Source organism: Phyllostomus discolor, chromosome X (genome assembly GCF_004126475.2).
Source record: "Phyllostomus discolor isolate MPI-MPIP mPhyDis1 chromosome X, mPhyDis1.pri.v3, whole genome shotgun sequence".
NCBI classification, from domain to species: domain Eukaryota; kingdom Metazoa; phylum Chordata; class Mammalia; order Chiroptera; family Phyllostomidae; genus Phyllostomus; species Phyllostomus discolor.
The window spans coordinates 10,921,878-10,946,857 of record NC_050198.1 but is presented as its reverse complement, the minus strand read 5'-3'; the positions used below and the strand labels follow the sequence as shown (position 1 = coordinate 10,946,857).

At 38.6% G+C, this 24,980-nt stretch overlaps 1 protein-coding gene and 1 long non-coding RNA gene across 7 annotated transcripts in view; both read left to right on the top strand.

The window, feature by feature from the left end:
- The window catches only part of KLHL15 (kelch like family member 15), a 36,343-nt gene extending 11,797 nt beyond the window's left edge, over positions 1 to 24,546 (top strand). For all 6 annotated transcript variants that reach the window (XM_036016960.1, XM_028522203.2, XM_036016962.1 and 3 more), the window contains 2 exons: positions 1,387 to 2,098; positions 22,058 to 24,546. In XM_036016960.1, the coding sequence (XP_035872853.1) occupies positions 1,394 to 2,098; positions 22,058 to 23,167 (1,815 nt within the window). In that variant the 5' untranslated portion in view covers positions 1,387 to 1,393 and the 3' untranslated portion in view covers positions 23,168 to 24,546. The remainder of the gene's footprint in view (positions 1 to 1,386; positions 2,099 to 22,057) is intronic.
- Positions 2,456 to 3,682, top strand: LOC118498572. The gene is made up of 2 exons (XR_004901062.1): positions 2,456 to 2,656; positions 2,886 to 3,682. It is a non-coding gene; the product is annotated as an uncharacterized LOC118498572 (long non-coding RNA).
- Positions 24,547 to 24,980: the final 434 nt, after the last annotated feature.

Below are 24,980 nucleotides of genomic sequence, written 5' to 3'. Positions count from 1 at the left end.
ATCAGGAAATGTGGGAGAGATTGATCAGGATACGTGTATATGATAAATGACAATGAGAAATAGATGATGGATTTTTATCTGAGTGAAAGGCCATGTTTTAGAAAAAGGACAATGGAAAGATACAAGAAGATTTAGAAGATAGGTTTATAAGCTATAGGAGAGCATTTTTTTCTATGAAGAATATAGAAAAGTGGTTTTCTTATTTAAATCAGACTGCAGAGAAAACTTTCTGTGACCAGCATGAGCCTTTAGGGGAGTTTGTTTACACCGAAGCAAGGTTCCAAGCTGGGCACAGTGGAAAGGGTTGGGAGGGAATTAGGGGATGGGAGGATGGTTCTTTGAGGAGGAAGCTCAGAGCTGTGTGAGGATGAGAGTTGAGAGGGTGTGGTTGTGTGCAACGGAGAAAATTACTTCATAAAGAGTGTAATAGACTGGATGAGTTTATTCTGCTTTGCTTAAGAAATCTATTGTTTCACTATCTTGGCTTCATTTCTCTGATATGCAAAAGTATGCTTTAATATCCTTTAAAATTACGTATTTATATTTTAACTATATAAGCAATGATCACTTGATAAAGATAAGGTTAATGAGGTAAGTAAAAAGAAAAAGTTAAATATTTTTAACCTCAATATTTCTTGAACACCCCTTACCTAGGGACATCGTTTTGGTATATATTCCTCTGGACTTTTTCTCATCTAAGCAAATACATATGTATTAATTTTTCAAAAATATACCGAGTATGTTGCAGTTGCCTGTTTTTTCCCACTATAACAATACCTAATAAATATCTTTTGTCAGAATAGGTAGATTGCTGCTATCATTTTTGGTTGTTACAGCAATCCATGATAGGACTGTACCATATTTATTTAATAATCTATTATTGGGCTTTTGAATACTTTCCAATTTTTTATTATAAATAAGGCTAGAAAGAAAAACCTTGTATGTACAACTTGGCGTATTTGTCTGATTCTTTCCTTTGGTTCTAGGAGCTTTCAAGGTCAACAGTATATTTTTTGGTTTAATTTCTTTTCTGCCTCTCTCATAATTTAGTGTTTGAGAAATTCTCTTTGTATTATTAATTTGGGGACACGTTTAAATGTGTTGGGTGGACAGTGTAAAATCAATGGGATAGACATATTATTATTTGTAAGTTGTAACAATTGACCGTCTTTGGTAGGTATTTAATAAATTTTTTTTGCAGGTAGGGAAGCCAAAAACATTAGCTTGCAAATCTTTAGGTTATCTTTTCCCAAAGGGCTTGTGCGCTTACAATCTAGGCAGTGGAATTGAGATAATTATAAAAAATTGTTTAAGTTCTAAGTTAATAATGTCTTCAGAATGCATGGAAATGATTAACACAGTTTTCTTTGATTACTTCTTTTCCAGGTGATTCATGGCAGGGGACATGGAAGGATTCTGTTCCTCCATCCATGACACCAGTGTCTCTGCTGGGTTCAGAGCACTGTATGAGGAGGGACTGCTTCTTGATGTCACTCTGGTTATTGATGATCATCAGTTCCAGGCCCATAAAGCACTCTTGGCCACCCAGAGTGATTACTTCAGAATTATGTTTACAGCAGACATGAGGGAGCGTGATCAGGACAAAATTCATTTAAAAGGTCTAACTGCTACCGGTTTCAGCCACGTCCTTCAGTTTATGTACTATGGAACTATAGAACTGAGTATGAATACTGTTCATGAGATTCTTCAGGCTGCCATGTATGTTCAACTTATAGAAGTGGTGAAGTTCTGCTGCTCTTTCCTATTAGCGAAAATCTGCTTAGAAAACTGTGCCGAAATCATGAGACTCTTAGATGATTTCGGTGTAAACATCGAGGGAGTCAGGGAGAAGCTGGAATCCTTTCTGCTAGACAACTTTGTGCCACTCATGTCCAGGCCTGATTTCCTGTCTTATCTGAGTTTTGAGAAGCTCATGTCTTATTTGGATAATGATCATCTGAGCAGGTTTCCAGAGATAGAGCTGTACGAGGCTGTGCAGTCTTGGCTGCGGCATGATAGAAGACGCTGGAGACATACCGATACCATTATTCAGAACATCAGGTTTTGTTTGATGACCCCATCCAGTGTTTTTGAGAAGGTTAGTACATTTGAAAGCAAAGAAGGTACTCATTCAGTTAAGGCAGTATGTCTATAGATAAGATTCCCAGGTTTGGTCAGGAGCCAAAAAGAGAATGAATAAGAAGAATTTATATTTAAAGAGTCTAATTTGTTTTAGCTTGTGCATTTAGGTGTTTTTAAACACACATTTTGTGGGTGAAAGAAGAATCAGGTAGGTAATAGAATGCTTTCATTTTAATATATTTTTAAGATTTTATTTACTTTTAGAGAGAGGGAAAGGGAGAATGAGAGGGAGAGAAACATCAGTGTGTGAAAAAGATCGATTGGTTGCCTCTCACATGCCCCCAACTGGGGACCTGGCCATAGTAGACTCTTGGGAGGTTGGTGCTCAGTCCACTGAGCCACCCCAGCCAGGGTGGAGTGCTTTCATTTTAAATGTACTTTTAAAGTGGAGGCATAATTATTTAGCCGGAAACATAGCAAGTTTGCTTTAGCTTTTCTTTTTTCACAAAGTAATTAAATCTGAACTGTGTGAGGCTAGTTCTCATTTAAAAAAATTAATTTAGCCCTGGTTGGTGTAGCTTAGTAGATTGAGCGCAGGCCTGTAAGCCAAAGCATCGCCGGTTGGATTCCCAGTCAGGGCACATGCCTGGTTTGCTGGCCATATCCCCAGTATGGGGTGTGCTATAGGCAACCATACATTGATGTTTCACTCCCTCTCTTCCTCCCTCCCTTCCCCATCTCTCTAAAAATAAAATAAATAAAATATTTTAAAAAAATCATGTAACTTAAAAAAATTAATTTAGGTAATACATGCTGAAATTAGAGTTGAGTTTTATAGTTCTGAATGATATGCATTAATACAGTTTCATATTCCTCTAAAATGTGGTAAGGAAACATAAAATAGCTCCTGAAAACCAACTGGTCCTAGTTGTGATTTTTCTCCGCTGCTCTTACCCAGTTCTGTTTTTCCCCATTTCACTGTGCATACTAAATTTAACCATGAAAATGATGTGTATGTCTAAAACCATTGTTTTGGCATTTCTAAAGAAATAGATTATAAATCCTGTAGCGACATTGATCAAACTGCACATTTTAACCATGTAACAGTTCTGCTCTCTTAAAAAGTGTTTCTCCAAAACAGTCTTGGCCTTTTTGCATGCAGCATTTTTCATCTTTATATCAGAGTCTCACTTGTGATTCTTTCTTGCCCAAAGGAGAACAAGCAGTTTCAGTAATTGCTTAACTTAATTGGCTTCTAATCACATGGTTACCTCTGGGGCTCTTTATCTCTTAAATCTTTTCTTCTTTCTAGAAAGTACAAGTAAAGCTTTGGTCGACACCCTTCATGTTAAATAGTTCCTAAGCTTTAGTTACCGAACCTGGTAATAAAAAATATAATATTTGCAAAACAGAACCATTTACACCATTTGAAAAACAAACAGATTTGCGCCTTCAAATAACACTCAGCAGCCTGACATGTTCTCTTCTCTCTGAAATATTATTAACTTACACTTTTTAATAGAGAACTCAACTTTAAGGAGGTCTTGTCTTTATTCTCAGAATGTACTGATAAGGCAGAAATAAATGAAACTTTGAAGAACACATTTCTTAATGATTTTTGTTCAGTGATAATCAGTCCTACACCAACTATGTAAATCATTTGTCTGTTTTGATTTTTTTCCTTCTACTGTTTTTATTGCTCTATTTCCCTAGGGAATCCTGTTTTGTCTTTATACATTAAATACAAATGCTTTTTCCTTCTAAAACAAACAAAAACCCTCCAAATGGATGGAAGTACTTGTGAAATAGAAAATAAAATTTCCCCTCTTGTGGGACAATATGATGGATAATCGAAAGCAGTAAATGATTTTTAAGTGCTGGGCTGTAGAACCTTTTTATATTCCAATTATCAGTTCAAGGTGGTCAGTAGTGACAGTGACTGCAAGTTAATAGCATTGGGTAGTTTTGTAAATTGTATAAAACATCAGTTGTACCTTCTGATGGGTTGTTTGCATATGTAGCATGGGAGGGGGTTATTGCCCATTGGCCAGGTATTGAGAATCTCATTCAAATGAAAGTGTTAAGGTTCCCTTCTTGAATTAATTTCTTTAGAGAACTTAATAAGGCCCTGGCCACAGAGAACTTTTTCCATTTTATTTTAGTAACACTGGTGAGATGAGGGGAAGGTAGGCAGTGATTCTTGTCTTAGTGTGTGAGAGTTAATGTTTATCAAAGGAATCTGTGGCTTTCTAGATATTGAGAAACATTAAGTTAGGTAGATTTGAGACCTTATCTCTAGTAATAAAACTTCCGAAACAAAACTAAAATGGAAAATTTGGTTAGGAAGTAAGAATTTGGACTATTTTACATCATAATACAGAATGGGGCAAAAGTAGGTTTACAGTTGTGTATGCAAAACACAGAGTTCATTCTTGTATTATTATTAAATTATTGTATTTCCATACAAACAACTGTAAACCTACTTTTGCCCAAATTCTGTATTTTGAGCTTGAAAATAGGGTTCATCTATTTTTCCTATGCCCAGCACACTGCAGGTTTTAAGGAAGGCCATTTTAATATCCATTATATATGCTCAGTGCCAGGAAGGGCACAGGAATAAAATCACGTTACATCTGGGCTGGTCCTTTTTTAATATGAGAATCTACGAGTGGAACAGTGTGGGGAGTTTTGATTTGTGGTTTTATCTTGTTTGCTGAAACTTAGGAAAATGTAATACTGATATGCGCCTTTTTCTTTTAGGTTTAAATTTTTTAAAGCTTTGTATTGTAAGAGTTTTTTTTAAACTATATTTTATTGATTATGCTATTACAGTTGTCCCAGTTTCTCCTCCTTTGCCCCCTTCTGCCCAATACCCCTATTCCCTCCAGCAGTCCCCCCTTAGTTCATGTCCATGGGTCATGCATATAAGTTCTTTGGCATCTCCATTTTTTATACTGTTCTTAACATCCCCTTATTTTGTACCTACCATTTTGTACTTCTTAATCCCTGTACCTATTCCCCATCCCCCTCCAACTGATAACCCTCCAGATGATCTCCATATCTGTGATTCTGTTCCTGTTCTACTTGTTTGGTTAGTTTTGTTTTGTTTTGTTTAGATTCAGTTGTTGATAGTTGTGAATTTGTTACATTTTTAATGTTCATAGTTTTGATAATCTTTTTCTTAAATTAAGTCCCTTTAACATTTCCTGTAATAATGGCTTGATGATGATCAACTCCCTTAGTTTTACCTTGTCTGGGAAACACTTCATCTGCCCTTCCATTCTAAGTGATGGCTTTGCTGGATAGAGTAATCTAGGTTGTAGGTCCTTGCTTTTCATCACTTGAATACTTCTTGCCAGTCCCTTCCAGCCTGCAAAGTTTCTTTTGAGAAATCAGCTGGAAATCTTATGGAAAGTCTTCCGTAGGTAACTGTCTGCTTTTCTCTTCTTTTAAGATTCTCTCTTTATCTTTAACTTTGGCATTTTAATTATGATGTGTCTTGGTATGGTCCTCTATGTCAATCTTGTTTGGTACTCTGTGCTCCCTGGACTCTTATGTCTGTTTCTTTCACCAAATTAGGGACTTTTTTTTTTTTCATTACTTTTTGAAATAAGTTTTCCATTTCTTGTTCTTCGTCTTCTCTTTCTTACACCGCCACGGTTCAGATGTTGGTATGTTTGAAGATGTCCCTGAGGCTCCTTAGCCTCTTGGTTTTGTGTGTGTGTGTGTGTGTGTGTGTGTGTGTGTGTGTGTTTGGAGATTTTATTTGTAGAGAGGGGAAGGGAGGAGGAAAGAAAGGGAGATAAACATTAGTGTTTAAGAGCTACGTTAATCGGCTGCCTCCCACATGCCCTCAACTGGGGATCTGGCCGGCAACACAGGCATGTGCCTTGACTGGGAATCAAACCGGCGACCTTTTGGTTTGCAGATTGGCAGTCAGTCTAGTGAGCCACACCAGTCAGGGCTTTTTGTCTTTTTAATTCTTTTTTCTTGTTATTCTGATTGAATGGTTTTTTCTTCCTTATGTTCGAAATCATTGATTTGATTCTCAGCTTCATCCCCTCCACTGTGGGTTCCCTGTAGACTTTTATTTCACTTAATGTAACCTTCATTTCTGCCAGGGTCTTTTTTATGCTGTTGAAGTACCCAATGAGTTCTTTGAACATCCTGATCACCAGTGTTTTGAACTCTGCCTCTGATAGGTTGTTTATCTCCATTTTTTTTAGTTATTTTTCTGGGGTTTTGTTCTGTTCTTTCATTTGAGCCATTTTCTTTGTCTCCTCATTTTGGCAGCCTCCCTGTGTTTCTGTGTATTAGGTACAGCTACTGTGACTCCCTGTCTTAGTTACATGGCCTGTTGTAGAAAAGTGCACTTGTACGTTGTAGGGGGCAGAGCCTTAGGTAATTGCCAGGATGGGGAAACCCATGTCACTGCTTTGTGGCTCTGTGAGGTGGAGGGCTTAGAGAGGGGACAGTGCCACTGCTTGGCCTCTGGAGTTTTACCCAGGAGGAAGCTCTCTCCCAGCACTTGCCCTGTTGCCAGTCACTTCCGTTTCCCCCTGTATGCCACTTGTGCCCTTCCAGTTGTTCCCCTGGTGCTGAATCCCAGAGAGGGTGGGTCTGCATAAGTTCTAAGTCAGTTTTGGGTCCTTTAAGAGGTGTCTTCTGAGAATCCGCAGTTTCTTCAGCTGTCCCAACTCCCACTGGTTTTTATAGCCAGAAATTATGGGGACTTATCTTCCTGGTGCTGGAACCCTGGGCTGGGTGGTCTGGTCTGGAGCTGGTATCCCTTGCTCCTAAGGTATTCCTCCCAATTGTTATCGACTACACATGGATGTGGCATTGCCTGTTCTGTGTCTCCATGCCTCCCTACATATCTCTGCATCTCTGTCCCTCCTACCTGTCTGGATGAATGTGGCTTCTTTATTTTTTTGAGAACTCTATTTATTTTTCAGTTTTAGAGAGACAGGAGAAAGAGAGGGAGCAAAACATTTATTGGTTGCCCCTCTGCACACTCCCAACTGGGGACCTGGCCCACAACCCAGGCATGTGCCCTAACTAGCAGTTAAACCTGTTGTGACCCTTTGGTTTGTAGGCCAGCACTCAATAAGTGCTAAGCCACAGTGGCCAGGGATGAATGTGGCTTCTTTAAATCCTTGGTTGTTGGACTTCCATGCAGCTCGATTTTCTGACAATTTTGGATGATAATGGCTTTGTAGTCAAGCTGTAATTTTTGCAATAATTGTGTGAGGAGGCTAGGTGTGTTTACCTATGCCTCCATCTTGTTTTATCTATAGTGGATTCCCAGTTTTAAAACCTGACTTCAGCCCTGGCTGGTGTAGCTCAGTAGATTGAGCAATGGCCTGTGAACCAAAGAGTCACTGGTTCAATTCCCAGTCAGGGTATATGCCTGGGTTGCAAGCTGGGACCCTGGTGTGGGGCATGCGAGAAAAAAACAGATTGATGTTTTCTCTCCCTCTCTTTCTCCTTCCCTTCCCCTCTCTCTAAAAATAAATAAATAAGATCTTTAAAAAATAAAACCAGACTTCAGTTTTAGTTTTTACTTAGGCAAACATCCGTGGCATATATTTTTGCTAGTTCCAGTGGTCTTTGCCTCTGTTAACAGAGGTAGGCCTCAACATTTGTCATTCTGAATTTCATTGGTTTGGAGATACAGTTTAAACTTTGCCCTCTTTGGTCTTGTTTTTTAAAGAGACAGTTTTATAAAAAATTTTTTATGAAGTAAATGTGTATTTGGCAAAATGCATAATATACTTTTTTGTACAGAGAACATCTTTTTAGCAAAAGCGTTAAATTATTCATTAAAGTAGCCATATATTGATTTTGAGTACAGTGACATTTTAATAGTTTTGAACCCAGGGCACTTTCAGTATCATAAATATGCATAAGGTAGGAGTCAAGGTACCACTGATCTTCTTAGAAATCGGATTAATCATAATCAAAAAGTATTTCAGTTTTTAAAAGAATCTATTCTAAATCCTGAAAAGCTAAAAACAACACATTTATTCAGCTCGTGTGTAGGATTTTACAGTTGATTTTTTTGTTGACTTGTATTCTGGTTTCTTCTAAATAATTTGCTTTATAACCTAGCTCACAATATTCAGAACTCCCATGTGATTTCCTTCCCTAATTTGTTAAATGTAATTCACCATATCCCCCCCACAATTAGATTTATGTAACTTTTTTAAAAAGATTTTTTGCCCTGGCTGGTGTAGCTCAGTGGATTGAGCGCGGGCTGCAAACCAAAGCATTGCAGGTTCGACTCCCAGTCAGGGCACATGCCTGCATTGCAGGCCACAGCCCCCAGCAACCGCACATTGATGTTTCTCTCTCTCTCTCTTTCTCCCTCCCTTCCCTCTCTAAAAAATAATAATAATATAAATAAATAAATACATAAATAAATAAAATATTTTTAAAATTGATTTTTAGAGAGAGGGGAAGGGAAGGAGAAAGAGAAGGAGAGAAGCATCAATGTGTGTTTGCCTCTCACGTGACCCCCCCACTGGGAATCTGGCCCAAAACCCATGAATGTGCCCTGACCAGGAATCAAACTGGTGACCCTTTGGTTTGCAGGCTGGCACTCAGTCCACTGAGCCACACCAGACAGGGCAGATTTATATAACTTTTAAAGAGCAAAGCTAATGTTTTAATGAGAAAAGAATGTTAATTCTCTTTCACTGGGAACTATATTTGGATTTAACAAATCGTATGCATTTTATAAAAGTTTATTATTTTATGAATAGTTAAGACTGAGCTAATTTTAATAGTCTGCTAAAAAAAAAAGATGTAACTCCATTACCAGTGAAAATTAATCCTAGGATCAGAGTTAAAATTAATGCTTCAGAAAAGCTTTCTAACACCTAGGAAAATGTCTTTTACTAAAGGAGCAAAATTTGTGGCCTTAAAAGCTACATTTTAAAATGGGAATCGTGTCCTGGACTCATACTGAAACTGAGAGAATTCAAGGATTACAAATTAAGCATTCAAGAATATCTTGGATACCTTACTACAAATGTATTAGCTCTCAGAACTGGTCTTCACACAACACTGATAATCTTCCAAATATTTTCTCTATCATTATTGTTGATTTATACACCATTAACTGGACTATGACCCATAAGGAAATTTATTGTTCTTAATATAATTCATGCTTGGGTGATTCGATATTCTGGTTCATTGAAATACAATCCACTAGCTAATGAAATTCACTGGGCAAGGGATGCATCTATGTAAAGTGTAGGTGCGGTATACTCTCCGGAATTCCTCCAGTTATGCATTGTAGCATGTTTTGACTAATCTATCACTTGATTAATCCAAAATGTCTGTTTAGCAACCAAACCATTAATTGCAGTGTTACCGCAGCTTAGCCAAAAATTCAAAAAAAAGTTTATTTCTAATGACTTCAGCTACAACCTGACAAATCTAAAGGCAAACTAGAACTTTCCCTCAAACCTTCATAGTTTGAGAAGAGAAACAAGCAGTGCTGTGTTTGACAATAAAATATTTTTTAAAAGGCATATAACTTGGAGTTCAAATGTGAAATTTGATTTGAATTTCTAATAAGCTTGAGTTGTTTTTGAGAAGTTTAAAATTCCTCACATAGGGTGCTCAGTCTGGGAGTGTCTGACACTGGAGCCCTGGAGGCTGTGGCAGTGCATGAGAGTGGCGCAGGTGGGGCTGGGGTGTAGAGGGGGATAGAGAATGTGGGTTTATAAATGATGAAATCTTTGTGGACTTGGTGAATGCTTTTGGTCAGTACAAGGATGACGGATGACAATGATGACAGAGTTGAGCCTGAAGAGAACAGATCTGGTGGAGGACTGAGATGATAAAGAAAGCCACCCAGCTTGGAAGTTCCCTTCTGACAAAATTTTTGAAGCCATTTCCTCAATATTTCCATATAATGGCACAGCAGAAGAACCAAAGGAAAAATGTAAAGAACCTACTGAGCAGTAGCCCCCAGGGGCACTTCCTCCCAAATATACCCTGAACATACACGGACCAAATGCTAAGTCTGTTCAATGTGTTTGGAGGGATCAGAGCCTGCATTCATCTCACATGCTCTTCTGTACATGTTTCAAGTGTTGATTGCTTCCTAAACCCTTTCCATGCAACACCCAATGCTTACAAGCAGAACACAGAAATGACTGTGGACAACAAACCTGGTGGACCAGTGCTAATAGCATTTGAAGAGAGCAAAGGAGTTCACTGCCACTCTCACTGCCTATCACATCAAGATGTCAACCCGCCAAGCTCCCGGGAGGCCACAAAACAGGGCAGCTTCCAAACAGCAGTAGCAAGCCCAGCACCCCCCACCATCAATGTGCTGGAGTCAAAAGACATGGACAGGACAGTGACAGGGAAGCTGGGCCAAAACAGGTGGTGAGAACAATGATGAAGAGAAAAAAGATGAAACCTCCAGCTCCTCTGAAATGAAATCTCGGTGTCAAATGCCAATAAAGATGAAGCTAAACAGTGAGCATGTCCCCCCTACCCTCCACTGCCAGAACATGTAGCGGAGGGGCTGAGGCCTTCATGTTCCTTCTCCTCATGGGCACCTACTACAACTGCACCATTGCCTGGTTAATCGGGACCAAAATATGTAGATAGGTATATGAGTTTCGGGTCAGAGAGTCCAGTGTCAAAGCTCCAGCTCCCACCGAGGATGTCAACACTCCAAGAGGAAACACAGGTTGTGGGCTACACACTGCAGAAAGACAACAGCTGAAAAAAGAGTGCTCCTCTAACCACATTTACAAGTACCAACCCTGTACCATCCACAGCAGCCTTGTGACAGTTCATGCCTTAGCATGATAGCATAGAGTTTTTGTGAAGTTTTGTCAGTGTAGTTCAGAATGTCAGAACCGCTTTCCTGGCTGCTGCTGTAAAGTGCAGTGCAACACCGAGCAGTGCCCATGCTACCTGGCCATCCCCGAGTGTGGCACTGACCTGTGTCTCTGATGTGTGGAGCTACTCACCACTGGGACAGCCAGAACATGTCCTGCAAGGACTGCAGTATCCAGTGGGGCTCCAAGAAGCATTTATTGCTGGCACCATCCAATGTGGCAGGCTGTGGCATTTTCATCAAAGATCCTACACAGACAAATGAATTCACCTCAGTACTGTGGAGAGAGAATTTCTCAAGATGAAGCTGACAGAGGAGGGAAAATGTATGATAAATACATGTGCAGCCTTCTCTGTTGATTTTGTGGATGCAACCTGCAAGGGTAACAAAATTCGTTTTGCAGATCAGTCAGTCCAAACTGCTACGCAAATGTCACGATGGTGAAGGGGCAATCACACTATAGGGATGCTTGTGAAGAGAGCCATCTAGACTGCCGAAGAGCCGTTTTTTGATTACAGACATAGCCAGGCCAATGCCCTGAAGTACATGGGCAGCGAATGAGACACATGGAGATTCCTTGACATCTGCTACCTGTTCCCTGTCCTCCTCTGGAACAGTTGCCTAGGCTTCACGAACCTCCAGTACTGTGGGCAATTTAGAAAAAGAAATTGCAGTTTGAAATCCTGAATTTGCAAAGTAATGGAAGAATAATATATAGTAATGAGTTTAAAAATCAACTTTTTACTGCCTTCTCATCAGCTGCAAAGTGTTTTGTACCAGTGAATTTTTGTAATAATGCAGTATGGTACATTTTTCAACTTTGACTAAAGAATACTTGAGCTTCAGAAAAAAAAATTCCTCATATATTTAATAGTACTTATACATCTATAAACTTGAAATTGCTTACGTTACCAGTCAGCTCACTTGCCCCTAGGAGTGAAGACACAGAGATTAGCAGGTTTTCTGTTGGAAGCGGGTCAGTCGGTTAACCATACTTTCTCAGTTAATGTCCTTTTCTGCATCAGTCTTTTTGCAGACCCGGACCCAGCCCCATGGACTTGGATGATTGTAATTAACTGTAGTTCTTTAACATAATCACCCAAGGTGTTTTTTTTTCCTTTCAGGTCTTCTGCCTTTCTTGTATAAATGTGGAATGCTCTTATTCTACCTTTGACTTGCATTACTCCAGGTTCACAGGTTCCTGAAGAGTGCCGGTAATCCACTGTGTTGACTGCTGCTAGATCCTCTGGGAAAGAGATGATCTCAGTGTATTAAGCAAGCAGAACCTATTGAAAATGGGAGTTTAAAAATTTAAGCATACTTCATTATTTGTCTTCTAACTAAAAGGGAGATGAAAACAAAAACACAGAATTGGAAATTAACTATGGAGTAAAAAGGAAAGGAAGACATGGAACGGGAATAGGCATATTGACTTATAAAATGAGAAAACCTTTTTAATAAATTAGATAAAAAATATAAGCCAAATGATAAGTAGAAATCAAGCCCTGGCTGGCATGGCTCAGTGGACTGGGCACTGGCCTGTGGACTGAAAAGTTGTCAGTTTGATTTCCAGTCAGGGCACGTGCCTGGGTTGCAGGCCAGACCTCCAGTGGGGGGCATGTGAGAGGCAACCAATCAGTGTATCTCTCGTGCATTGGTGTTTCTCTCCCTCTCTTTTTTCCTCTTCCCTCTCTAAAAATAAATAACATATTTTTTAAATTGAAAAGGATCCAGATAAGTCAGAAAAATGGAGAAAAGGTTAGGAGCAGGAAAGAAGTCAAAATATTAAGATTTTAGGCTTTAATGTTTTAGAAGTTAGTTTGATATAACTTAGGAGGAAAAAATTCTTCCTAAGTTGTAAATTCTAAAACTTAGTTGTACTGTATAAATACTAGTATAATCAGCTAATAAGGTAGTCTTAGGTATCTTTAAAAACTACATTATTTTCTACCTTTTAGGATTATGTACTTTTAATTTCCAGTGATGCTGTATTACTGTTGCCCCCAAATTGGAAGGAAATTAGACTTTTAAAGCAAGTTTATTTTTTATCTTTCTTGTTTTGAGATGTATTTTATTGATTATGCTATTACAGTTGTCCCCTTTTTTCCTGTTTATTCCCCTCTGCCCTGTACCCCCTCCCACCAGCATTTCCCTCCTTAGTAACCCTTCATGTCCATGGGTTGTACATATAAGTTCTTTGGCTTCTCCATTTCCTATACTATTCTTAACCTCCCCCTGTCTATTTTGTACCTACCATTTATGCTTCTTATTCCTTGTACCCTTCTCTCTTCTCCCCCTCCCCACTGATAACCCTCCATGTGATCTCCATTTCTGTGATTCTCTTCCTATTCTAGTTGTTTGCTTAGATTGTTTTTGATTTTTAGGTTCAGTTGTTGATAGCTGTGAGTTTGTTGTCATTTTACTATTCATAGTTTTGATCTTCTTTTTCTTACATAAGTCCCTTTAACATTTCATATAATAAGGGCTTGGGGATGACGAACTCCTTGAACTTGACCTTCTCTGGGAAGCACTTTATCTGCCCTTCAATTCTAAGTGATAGCTCTGCTGGATAGTCTTCTTAGATGTAGCTCCTTGCCTTTCATGACTTGGAATACTTCTTTCTAGCCCCTTCTTGCCTGCAAGATTTCTTTTGAGAAATCAGCTGATAGTCTTATGGGAACTCCTTTGTAGGTAACTGTCCCCTTTTCTTTTGCTGCTTTTAAGATGGTCTCATCTTTAATACTGGGTAATATAATTATGATGTGCTGTGGTGTGTGCTTCCTTGGGTCCAAACTTCTTTGGTACTCTGAGCTTCCTGGACTTCTTGGAAGTCTGTTTCCTTTGACAAATTGGGGAAGTTCTCCATTATGCTTTCAAATAAGTTTTCAATTTCTTGCTCTTCCTCTTCTCCTTCTGGCACCCCAGTGATTCAGATGTTGGAATGTTTCAAGTTGTGTCAGAGGTTCCTAAGCCTCTCCTCATTTTCTGAGTTCTTGTTTCTTCATTCTGTTCTAGTTGAATGTTTATTTCTTCCTTCTGCTCCAAATCATTGATTTTAATCTCAGTTTTAATCCCTGTGGGTCTCTCCAATGAACTCTCCTGTGAGGCTGGGAGTTTCTCCCCCTGCTGCAACACCCATAGATTTTTACAGCTAGAGGTTTTGAAGCTTTCTTTTCTTGCACTGGAACCCTGGGTTGCACAGTCTGTCTCACTCCCTAGTTGTTCCTCCCTGTTTATCTGTTCATAAATGTAGGACCACCCAGTCTGGCAGCCACCACCTTGCCTGTCTGGTCCTCTCTGCCCTTCCTACCAATCTGGATGAATATTTCTTCTTTAAATCCTTGGTTGTCAGGCTTCTATATAGTTCGGTTTTCTGGCAATTCTGGTGGTTTTTGTTTTTAAATTTCTTTTTCTTTCGGTTGTATGAGAAGACAAAGTGTATCTACCTACACCTCCATCTTGGCTGGAAGTCCTGAAGCACATTTATTTTTCAATTAAATACTTTTTTACTCTACAGAAAAGTTGAAAGGATATAGGACTAACCAAATTGTGCTAAAGCTCTTATTAGAACATTGTCCTGAGAGGTCTCCTTTGCCCCCATTTGCTTTGGTCACTTGACTTCTGAAGTTTTTAGACTCTGGCCTACTAGAAGAAGAGAGGATGGGTAAGCCCTTACTAAAATTTGTCTCTGCCATTTGGCATTTGACTGCCAATAGAGTATTACTGAGTGAATTTGTGCTTAGCAGGAACTGATATTTTTATAGCCTCACCCCTGGTAATTAACTCAGTTTTTCAGGACAAAGGGATTAATTAAAGGCATTTTAATTATGTGAATTATTTTTGTTTCACATAGATCAATATAAACTTCAGTTCTGAGCCTGGTTTTATAAATAGACTTCTCATACCAGGTAGATGCTTTCACAATACAACATACAAAAGACTGCTCCATGTTTTTACCATCAAAATGGTATCAAATGTAGCTATAGTTCCCAAAGATATCATTTGTTATAACACTAAAGCCCCATGATAGTAACTGCTTTGTTTCTGGATATTTCCTATTGAGAAGATTGGATCATGGAGAAGGGATGATAAAACCAATAGCCAGGACTCTGTCTTCCACATGACACCTTATACAGTTCAAAAATTGGGTTAGCATTTTTGGATGTAGGAAGTGCCGAAGAGGTGTCTGTTAAAGCAACTGACTCATTTCAGAAAAGGAATATTTAAACTGGAGACTTGTTCACAGCTTAAGTCCTGGTATCTTGAGTTCATGGATTATTCCTGCCCCTGCGAATCCCTCACTCACAGATAAGCTAATAAAAGGCATTTATTTCTTTAGTTTAAGGTGTAACTATATTGGGTATTTACAAATCATTTTGAAAGGTGAAACAACTGATAATACCTTAAAATGGCTGACTGAAAGTATAAAATAATTTTAGACTGTAGTCAGTGTTAGTAGACTTTTAAAATCAGACTTTTAATCAAAGGTAGTAGTAAGCTGTGTGGAAATGCCTGTTTTAGTTATATTGCTAGTTCTATTTAAATTCTCTCAAAATTAAGAGTGCATGAAGAAATTACCTTTAAAGGTTAAAATTTCAATAAATGGATTATGTAACTTCAAAAATAATTCACACCTGAGGTTATGTTTATTGATTTAGAGAGAGAGGAAGGGGAGGGAGAAAGACATTGATGTGAGTGAAAAACATCGGTTGGTTGCTTCTCATATGTACCCCAACCAGGGATCAAACCCATAACCTTAGGTATATACCCTGACCAGGGATCGAATCTGCCACCTTTTGGTGTACAGGATGACAGTCAATCAACTGAACCACCTGGCCACAGCTGGATCATGTAACATTTTGACAGTGAAGGGAGAAACATGGAATTTTTGTTCAATGGTAATGGCTATTATTTCTTTGACTTAATATGTATTCATAGGACCCACATTCAAAATTAATACTTTCTCACATTTTGTCTTTACATGCATATGTGCATGCACACAATTACATGAGACTAAAAGATTAAAGGAGGAGATGGCCAATTTAAAATTTTCAGATTACTGTTTTTAAGAGGTAATATATGCTTTCATTTTGTATCCAGAATAAGACAAAATACTTACAATTTTAAGGTATTGAAGCAAGAAAAGTGATGAATATAGGCTTTCCAAGTTTTAAGCAAGACGGCTTTTTTAATGACATGAAAGGATAAGAAAAGTAGTTCAGAACATGAAATAAATGTCATTCTTTCCATATCTTTTGAGAGCACCTGATACACAGATAGTTTAACTGTTACAGGAGTGAATTGTGGCAGAAATGCTTCCTCTGAAAAGGTGAGCCACACATTTCTTTTTGGATAGCTCTGTTTATTAATGCATTTTAAATTATTTTATTCACACACAAAGTTTTCAGCCCTCCACCTTTTGTTTTGAAGCAGAGTATATTTGTAATTACTTTGTGCAGAATTATCAGAGAAGTATTCTATGTTTCTATAATGAATGAAGTTACGCTTTTTGATATTGTATGGTTTTAGAGGAAATTTGCAATGATATACCTAGTTTTGGGAAGAGGGCAAGGTAGATCTAGAACTTCTGACCTTGGCAGGGAGAAGTAGCTCAATTTTTTTGGTTAGAAGATCTTTCATGTTATAACTGGTTATCTCAAATGGCACAACTTCCACTGTCATGGACTTAGAGGTAGAGCAGACCGGATACAGACATGTAGCTTTGATTTGAACTTGAACATGGGGTTGAAGTGAACCTTGGAAACCCTTTGGAACCCAAGTTCCAAGGGAGTAAATCAAATGAATGGAGAAGAGGACAAAGGGACCAGAAGATTGGGTGAAAAATGAAAGACAGGAAAATGACTGTTAAACTGGCAGTTAAACTGGCCCAGTTTGATGTGACCTGCAAGAGCCAGGGGTTGGAAGGGGGAAGGCTATTACAGGCCATTCTCCTAGACCTTGTGAGACACTGGAATCCCTCCCCAGTGCTCCTGATAGGTAGTCACACTTAGACTACCTCCAGTGGCAGGGTGTTCACTGACTCTGGAGGTAGACAGTTCCTGACTTGGAAAAATAGATACCCATACTTTTTTATTTTACTGTAATCCCTATAAAAAAGCTAAATACAGACAGAAGCTCACTGATGTATGTTATCCATTATACATGCTTTCTCCTGCATATACTACTGATTGTATAAGCAGTTCATTTTTATTTTTTTAAGAATGTTCTATATACTTTTCTGTTTTTGTCATTTCAAATTTTGAATGTTAGTGCATATGGATTAACCATTTTTAAAAATATTTTATTGATTATGCTATTACAGTTGTCCCATTTTCCCCTTCACTCCCCTCTGCCCTGCACACCCCCTCCTTTAGTTCATGTCCATGAACTACATATAAGTTCATATGGGTCATACATATAAGTTCATAAGGGTCATACATATAAGTTGTTTGGCTTCTACATTCTTACCCTTCTACTATTCTTACCCTCCCCCTGTCTATTTTCTACCTATCATTTATGCTGCTTATTCTCTGTACCTTTTCCCCCTCTCTTCCTCCCACTCCCCCGTTGATAACCCTCCATGTGATCTCCATTTCTGTGGTTCTGTTCCAGTTCTAGTTGTTTGCTTATTTGCTTGTGTTTTTGTTTTAGGTGTGGTTGTTAGTAACTGAGTTTGCTGTCATTTTACTGTTCATATTTTTTATCTTCTTTCTCTTAGATAAATCCCTTTAACATTTCATATACTAAGGGCTTGGTGATGATGAACTCCTTTAACTTGACCTTCTCTAGGAAGCACTTCATCTGCCCTTCCATTCTAAATGAAAGCTTTGCTGGATAGAGCAATCTTAGATGTAGCTCCTTGCCTTTCATGACTTGGAATACTTCTTTCCAGCCCCTTCTTGCCTGCAAGGTTTCTTTTGAGAAATCAGCTGACAGTCTTATGGGAACTCCTTTGTAGGTAACTGTCCCCTTTTCTCTTGCTACTTCTAAGATTCTCTCCCTATTTTTAATCTTGGCTAATGTAATTATGATGTTCCTTGGTGTTTTCCTCCTTGGGGTCCAACTTCTCTGGGACTCTCTGAGCTTCCTGTACTTCCTGGAAGTCTATTTTATTTGCCAGATTGGGAAATTCTCCTTTATTATTTATTCAAATAAGTTTTCAATTTCTTGCTCTTCCTCTTCTCCTTCTGGCACCCCTATAATTTGGATGTTGGAACATTTATAGATGTCCTGGAGATTCCTAAGCCTCTCCTCATTTTTTTGAATTCTTGTTTCTTCATTCTTTTCTGGGTGGATGTTTCTTCCTTCTGGTGCACACCGTTGATTTGAGTCCAGTTTCCTTCCCATCACTATTGGTTCCCTGTATTTTCCTTTATTTCACTTAGCATAGCCTTCATTTTTTTTTCATCTAATTTGTGACCAAATTCAGCCAATTCTGTGAGCATCCTGATTACCAGTGTTTTGAACTGTGCATCTGATAGGTTGACTAGCTCTTCATTGCTTAGCTGTATTTTTGGGGGGCTTTGATCTGTTCTTTCATTTGGGCCATTTTTTTTGTCTTCACACACCTGTTACGTAGTAAGGGGCAGAGCATTAGGTGTTCACCAGGGCGGGGCAACCCATGTTGCTGCACTGTGATGCTGTGATGCTGTATGTGGGGGAGGGGTTGAGAGGGAACAGTGGCACTTGCTGTGCTCTCTGTGAGATTTCAGTCACTTCCCCCACTTCCCACAAGCAAAGTGGGCCCTTCTGGTGCTGATTCCCATGTGGGTGGGCTTGTGTATGTTCTAGGACCCTGTGGATCTCTCCAACGAACTCTCATGTGAGGCTGGGAGTTTCTCCTGCTGCCGCCTCGACCCCCACCAGTGTCTTCAGTCAGTGGTTTGAGGCTTCATTTCTCTGCACTGGAGCCCTGGGTTGCATGGCCTGTTTTGCTCCCCAGTTGTTCCTCCCAGTTTATCTGCATAGGGATATGGGACTGCCCACTCCACCAGCCTCAGCCTCCTGGGTCTGCCAGCTGCCAACTTGCTGTAAGTCCTCTCTGCCTGGCTGTCCGTCTCCACCCCTTCTACCTGTCTGGATGATGTGTCTTTAACTCCTTGGTTGTTGAACTTCCATATAGTTTGATTTTGTCAGTTCTGGTTGTTTTTGTTTTTAAATTGTTGTCCTTCTTTTGGTTGTGTAAGCAGGCACAGTGTGTCTACCTATGTCTCCATCTTGGATTAACCATTCTTTTTAATGACTACTGCATATGATCTATATCAGAGTTTATTCAACCGATGCCTTACTGATATTTGAGTTGTTCCCAGTTTTTGTGCTCTTACAGATAATAGTGCAATGAACATCTGTTATCTTCTTGACAGTTCTAATTACAAAGCTTTTTTTTTTGTACTGGCCTAAAATCTTTCTTCTAATTTCTACCTAATTGGTTCTAAACAGTTGCCATATTCTTGAGACATGGTCTGTTTTGTCCATGTCTAAAGTGTAGTGATGGAGCTGAACACTGTCTTAGTTGTGGTTTAACCCTAATGGAGAGTATGGGATTGTCTATTCTTTTAATTCCATCCTGATTTTATTAACTCTTAAGGCTATCATATCACATACTATTAGTTCATGTTGAGGACAGAGTCCGTTAAAACTGTGTAGTTTGTGGATCCCTGGAATATCTGATAAAAGTTGTGGACTTATCACCACTTCACCCTACCCCTCAAATGCATTCACACAATTATTACTGTAGTTTTATGTGATTCATGGGTCTTCAGTGTTTCCCATTAGATTTTGTTGGTTACTTCGCTGAAGTCATAGGTTCTCTTATTCTCTACAAGTGCTGTTACACAGTCAAAAATTTAATTGGAAACGGTCAGTCTTGGAATTGCCTGGTGAGTGTGCTATCTGCTAGTGTGTAGCACTTTCTTATTTGCATGTGCTAACTAATTTTTTTAACAATCCAGGATCAGCCTCAAGCTAACCAGTCTGTAGTTGAGAAATCTGTCTGGTTTCTAGTCCTTGCCCATTCTTCACGATTCCACACAGATTACAGACAGCAATTAAGCAGCCTTATCTGTGAAGCCTCTCAGGATCCCAGGATGTGATTTGTGAGATCAAATGACTTGAACTCAGGATATCTAGCTGTTCTTTCTCTTTTTTTCTCAGCCATCTTGGATTTAAGTTTCTTCTTAGTCACAGTATTTGATCTTCAGATTGGAAAGAATAAAACATTCTTAGCTGAGAATGGAAATAAAATAGGAGTAAGGCTGTTTGTCTTTGTTAATATTACATGAACTACCCCATCCAGGGGAGACTTCATTTTTTCTTCTACTTTTTTCTTACTTTAACCTCTAAAATGCTGTCTATTCAGTACCTGGTACTTTGTAAAGTCACAGTTCATTCAGAGGCTTTAGCCTTGTTCACAATATTCTTAGAGCTCCATTCCACTAATACTTGTTTTATGTGCCTGTTTTTTTTTCACCATCTGTTTTAAGTGGTTTTTTTAACATCTAAATTCCAGAAAGCTCTCTGTGCAGCACATCAGATTTTTTAGACACTTTCCCTTCTCTTCCCCTCATCAGTATGTTTTGCAATTATGCAGTCAGCAATGCTTTTGAGAGCCTTCACATAGTTTCTGATTTTGGAATTGATCCTAATTTTTCTTTGAAAAACTTGAAATCTGCCTATCCAATATGTGCATCATTTTCCCTCCTTCCTTTCTTGATCTCCAAACAACACGGTTGCTTTCTCTAAAGCTTCCTTCTACTTGTAATGTTATTAATCATGTTTTTTAAAAGATTTTTATTTTTTAGAGAAAGGGGAAGGGAGAGAGACAGAGAGGGAGAAAAACATTGATTGGTTTTCTCTCGCCTGCTCCCAACCAGGGACCTGGCTTGCAACCCATGCATGTACCCTGACTGGGAATTGAACTGGCGACCTGTTGGTTTGCAGGCCTGTGCTCAGTCCACTGAGCCACACCAGGCAAGGCAGGAGATATGATTAAAATGGCAAGTTCTGAGTGCTCTCCCTCTCAGGAGCATGCCCCTTGCCTTTCCCTTCTCCCCTTCCTCTCCCCAAGCATCTTACTTTTGTGTTTCTCTTTCCTGAGCTCCAAGGTCCCTTCTTTTGCCTCTAACTTGTTTCCTTAGGCCATTTTTTTTCTATGGCTCACTTTCACTACCTCTGTAACTTTCTAAACAAACTCTCTTAGAATTTGAAAAATAAATAAAATGGCAAGACTCTCTTCTTTTTATAAATATGATGCAGGCTTCTTTTTGCTTGTTCTTCAGTTTCTTACCTCTTTCACAAAGTACCCACTTGGTTGTTTTGGGCCAGTTTGAAATGTTTGGGCCAGCACTCACAGATGCACTGTACTGCTCCATACCTAATGTCAGCTGCCTCATTTACTTATTGGTAAATATGTATGTTTTCATTTCCCCAAATATTTTCTAAGTTCTCTGAAGAAACAGACCACATCTCATGCTTATTTTTTACCTCCCTATAGCATTAGCACAGTACTTAAAGTATGCTTCATAAGATCTCAGTGATCATCTTAATTAGGTAGTTCTAGCTCCAAAAATAAAGTGAAAAAAATTTACCTTTTCTTGTCAACTGAATTATTGCCATAGTAGTTGATGATACCAGACCAAGTCTTTACGTGAAAAACCTACTGAGAATTTTATGTATATTTACATTTTTACTAACTCACTAACTTAATTCTCCAAATTATTTAGCTATGGTTGTGCTTACACTGTTCCTTGTGGTTAAGAAAACCATGGGCATGTTTTTCTCTGCTGTGAAACCTCTATTTGTTCCTCTAGCCACCACCAGGGCCTGGCATAATAATAGGTGATTAATACATTTTGTTAGAGGAATTTAGCTTGTGCTAGGAAAGTAACTTGTTTACTGTAAAAACCTTGGAAATGTGCATAGGTTATTATAAATCTAGATTGCAAAAGGAAATGTGATAAAAGCTTTTTAAAAAGTTTGTGATCTTAACAGGAAAAGCAATTTTAGTAAAGTAAGTCTGAAATCTTAACACTAACCATCTTAGTGGGCTTTGATGTTTTATTTGCCATTGATGTTCTTTCTTTTAGTTAAATTCTTTTACTTTTTTCTTAGGTTAAGACATCAGAATTTTATAGATACTCTCGACAGCTGCGCTATGAAGTTGACCAAGCATTGAATTACTTTCAGAACATTCACCAGCAGCCTTTGTTGGACATGAAATCAAGCCGCATCCGCTCTGCCAAACCTCAAACTACAGTATTCCGAGGAATGATTGGACATAGCATGGTTAACAGTAAAATACTTCTCTTAAAGAAACCAAGAGTCTGGTGGGAACTAGAGGGCCCCCAAGTACCTCTGCGGCCGGACTGCCTTGCTATTGTCAATAACTTTGTGTTTTTGTTGGGTGGTGAAGAATTGGGCCCAGATGGCGAATTCCATGCTTCCTCCAAAGTGTTCAGATATGACCCAAGACACAACTCTTGGCTCCGAATGGCAGACATGTCTGTACCACGTTCAGAATTTGCAGTTGGTGTTATTGGGAAGTTTATTTACGCTGTAGCAGGCAGAACCAGAGATGAGACTTTCTACTCAACAGAGAGATATGATATCACCAATGACAAATGGGAATTTGTGGATCCTTATCCAGTTAACAAATATGGACATGAGGGGACAGTGCTCAATAACAAGTTGTATATCACTGGTGGAATCACCTCATCATCCACCTCCAAACAAGTGTGCGTTTTTGACCCCAGTAAAGAAGGGACCATAGAACAACGGACCAGAAGAACCCAAGTTGTTACCAACTGCTGGGAGAATAAGAGCAAAATGAATTACGCAAGATGCTTTCACAAGATGATTTCTTACAATGGCAAGCTTTATGTCTTCGGTGGTGTCTGTGTGATCTTGAGGGCCTCTTTTGAATCTCAGGGCTGCCCTTCCACAGAAGTGTACAACCCAGAGACTGATCAGTGGACCATCTTGGCATCCATGCCGATTGGTAGAAGTGGCCATGGAGTGACTGTGCTGGACAAACAAATAATGGTTCTCGGAGGCCTTTGCTACAATGGTCATTACAGCGATTCCATTCTCACTTTCGATCCAGAAGAAAACAAGTGGAAGGAAGATGAGTACCCACGGATGCCCTGCAAGCTGGATGGTTTACAAGTATGCAACCTGCATTTTCCAGAATATATACTGGACGAGGTCAGACGCTGCAACTAATGACATCTTTCTTGCTTCAAAGCCAAACAAAAAATTTGTTTGTGACAGAGTAGTTAATTAACAGCATAAAGAAAAACCTCACCAGTTTTACTATCAAAGCCATTGGTCTAATAGTGTAAAAAGTTTTCATTCTGTGCTAGCATACTTTGTTTTCTTTTTAGTGGCCTCAAACTCATGCAATAAGTTAGTTCGAAGCACTAGCTCTTGAAACTACTTCCTGAAGCAGTTTAATAGAATGATCCACTTATCTGGGAAGCTGATTGTATGCTTTAAACATTTCTCTCAGATGTCAGTGTAGGAGTCATGCATCTTCTAAGAGAAGACCTGATAAGTGTCACTTGATGTAATTTCAGTTCCTATCTCGATCTGAAATCTTTCTGAACATTTATTTCAGTCCGTTAGACCTTTTGGTTTTACTGTTTAAGTTTAAAACTCTTGCCCTTTTTGCATGGCTTTTTGCTGAAAATGCAAAAATATAAATTTTCTACAAAGTTAACTTTTTATATTCAAAACACTATTTCTAAGCTGCCTTCTCTTACCTGCATTGTGTTAGTGAAAGCGTATCCATACGTGCATACATCTTATGAATATATAAGGCACATCCTCTTTTATGCGTGGTTAGGATTCTATATTTTTAAGCTAGTGCACTTGCACACACGGTTTGCCATACTTGTTGGATTTTAGATGTAATGTCTTTTCATGTATTAACATTTTTAGAAAGTTAAAATAACTGGAGTCCTCATTTGATGTCAAAGTAGCCTATCTTCAGTCCATACTGATTCAGTAATAATTTGAACTCCTTATATTCCTGAAACATATGGACCTACGAAAAGTAATATTTTATATTTTACTTTCAAAAGTAAGTGTTAGTGTTCTTTATCGATGTATGTCTTCTTTTTGAACATGTTTTTTTTTTGCAGTTTGTTTAACGTTACCCTGTTTTTAGTAAGAATTGGAGTGCTATATGACAAGCCCTGGCCCTGCAGCGTGCAAGCACTTTTTAAAGAGAATTTAGGTAATGCCAGACTGCTAAATAAAGGCCCCTTAAAAGTAAGTGCAACTTCCATTCTTTACATTTAATAAGGCTGCTGCATCTGTTACTGAATGGAAAGTAGCAACTTGTGGACAATTTGAGCTCAGTTTTGACTTAGAGGTAAGGAATAGAATTATAATCTGACTGGTCATATCTACTTGTTTATTTAGTACAAAAAGACTTAGTGGCACTGGGGGTGTAAGCCCTCAGCTTTTGTTTTATTTACTGAAGGCTACTAGCATGAAGGACAGTAACCTCAATGTTGAGAATGGATGGAGAATAACTGTTTATTAAAAGCATTTGTACTAAGTGTTTTAGGATTAGCCGCACCTTTCAACTCAAAGGAAAAGCATATAGTTGACAAAGTTAAGCAAGAATAACCAGGAAATGGTCCATTCAAGTTGATGCCATTTTTTCCTGAGTAGAGTCTATAGCTAATACAGACTAGATCTACACTGGCAAAACTTGCCAGATCTTAGGATATTGGTGCAATATTGCAATGCCTTCTGTATGGCTATTGTATAAATTTTCTAGTTTCACTTTTTTCTTTTCTTTTCTTTTTTTCTTTTTCTTTTCTTTTTTTTTTTTTTTGCTGCTGCCACCACTGAACATAAGATAGAAGAGTGAAGTCATGGAAATGTGAAGACTTTTTTTTTCTTTGCAGTTAAATGAGACAACTATTAAAAAAACACCCTGGTTTTAAAACTCCAAAACTGGAGGCATTTGGGTTTAAGAAACAATCAGATACACAAGTAGTTTTTGAAAAAGAAAAACAATGGC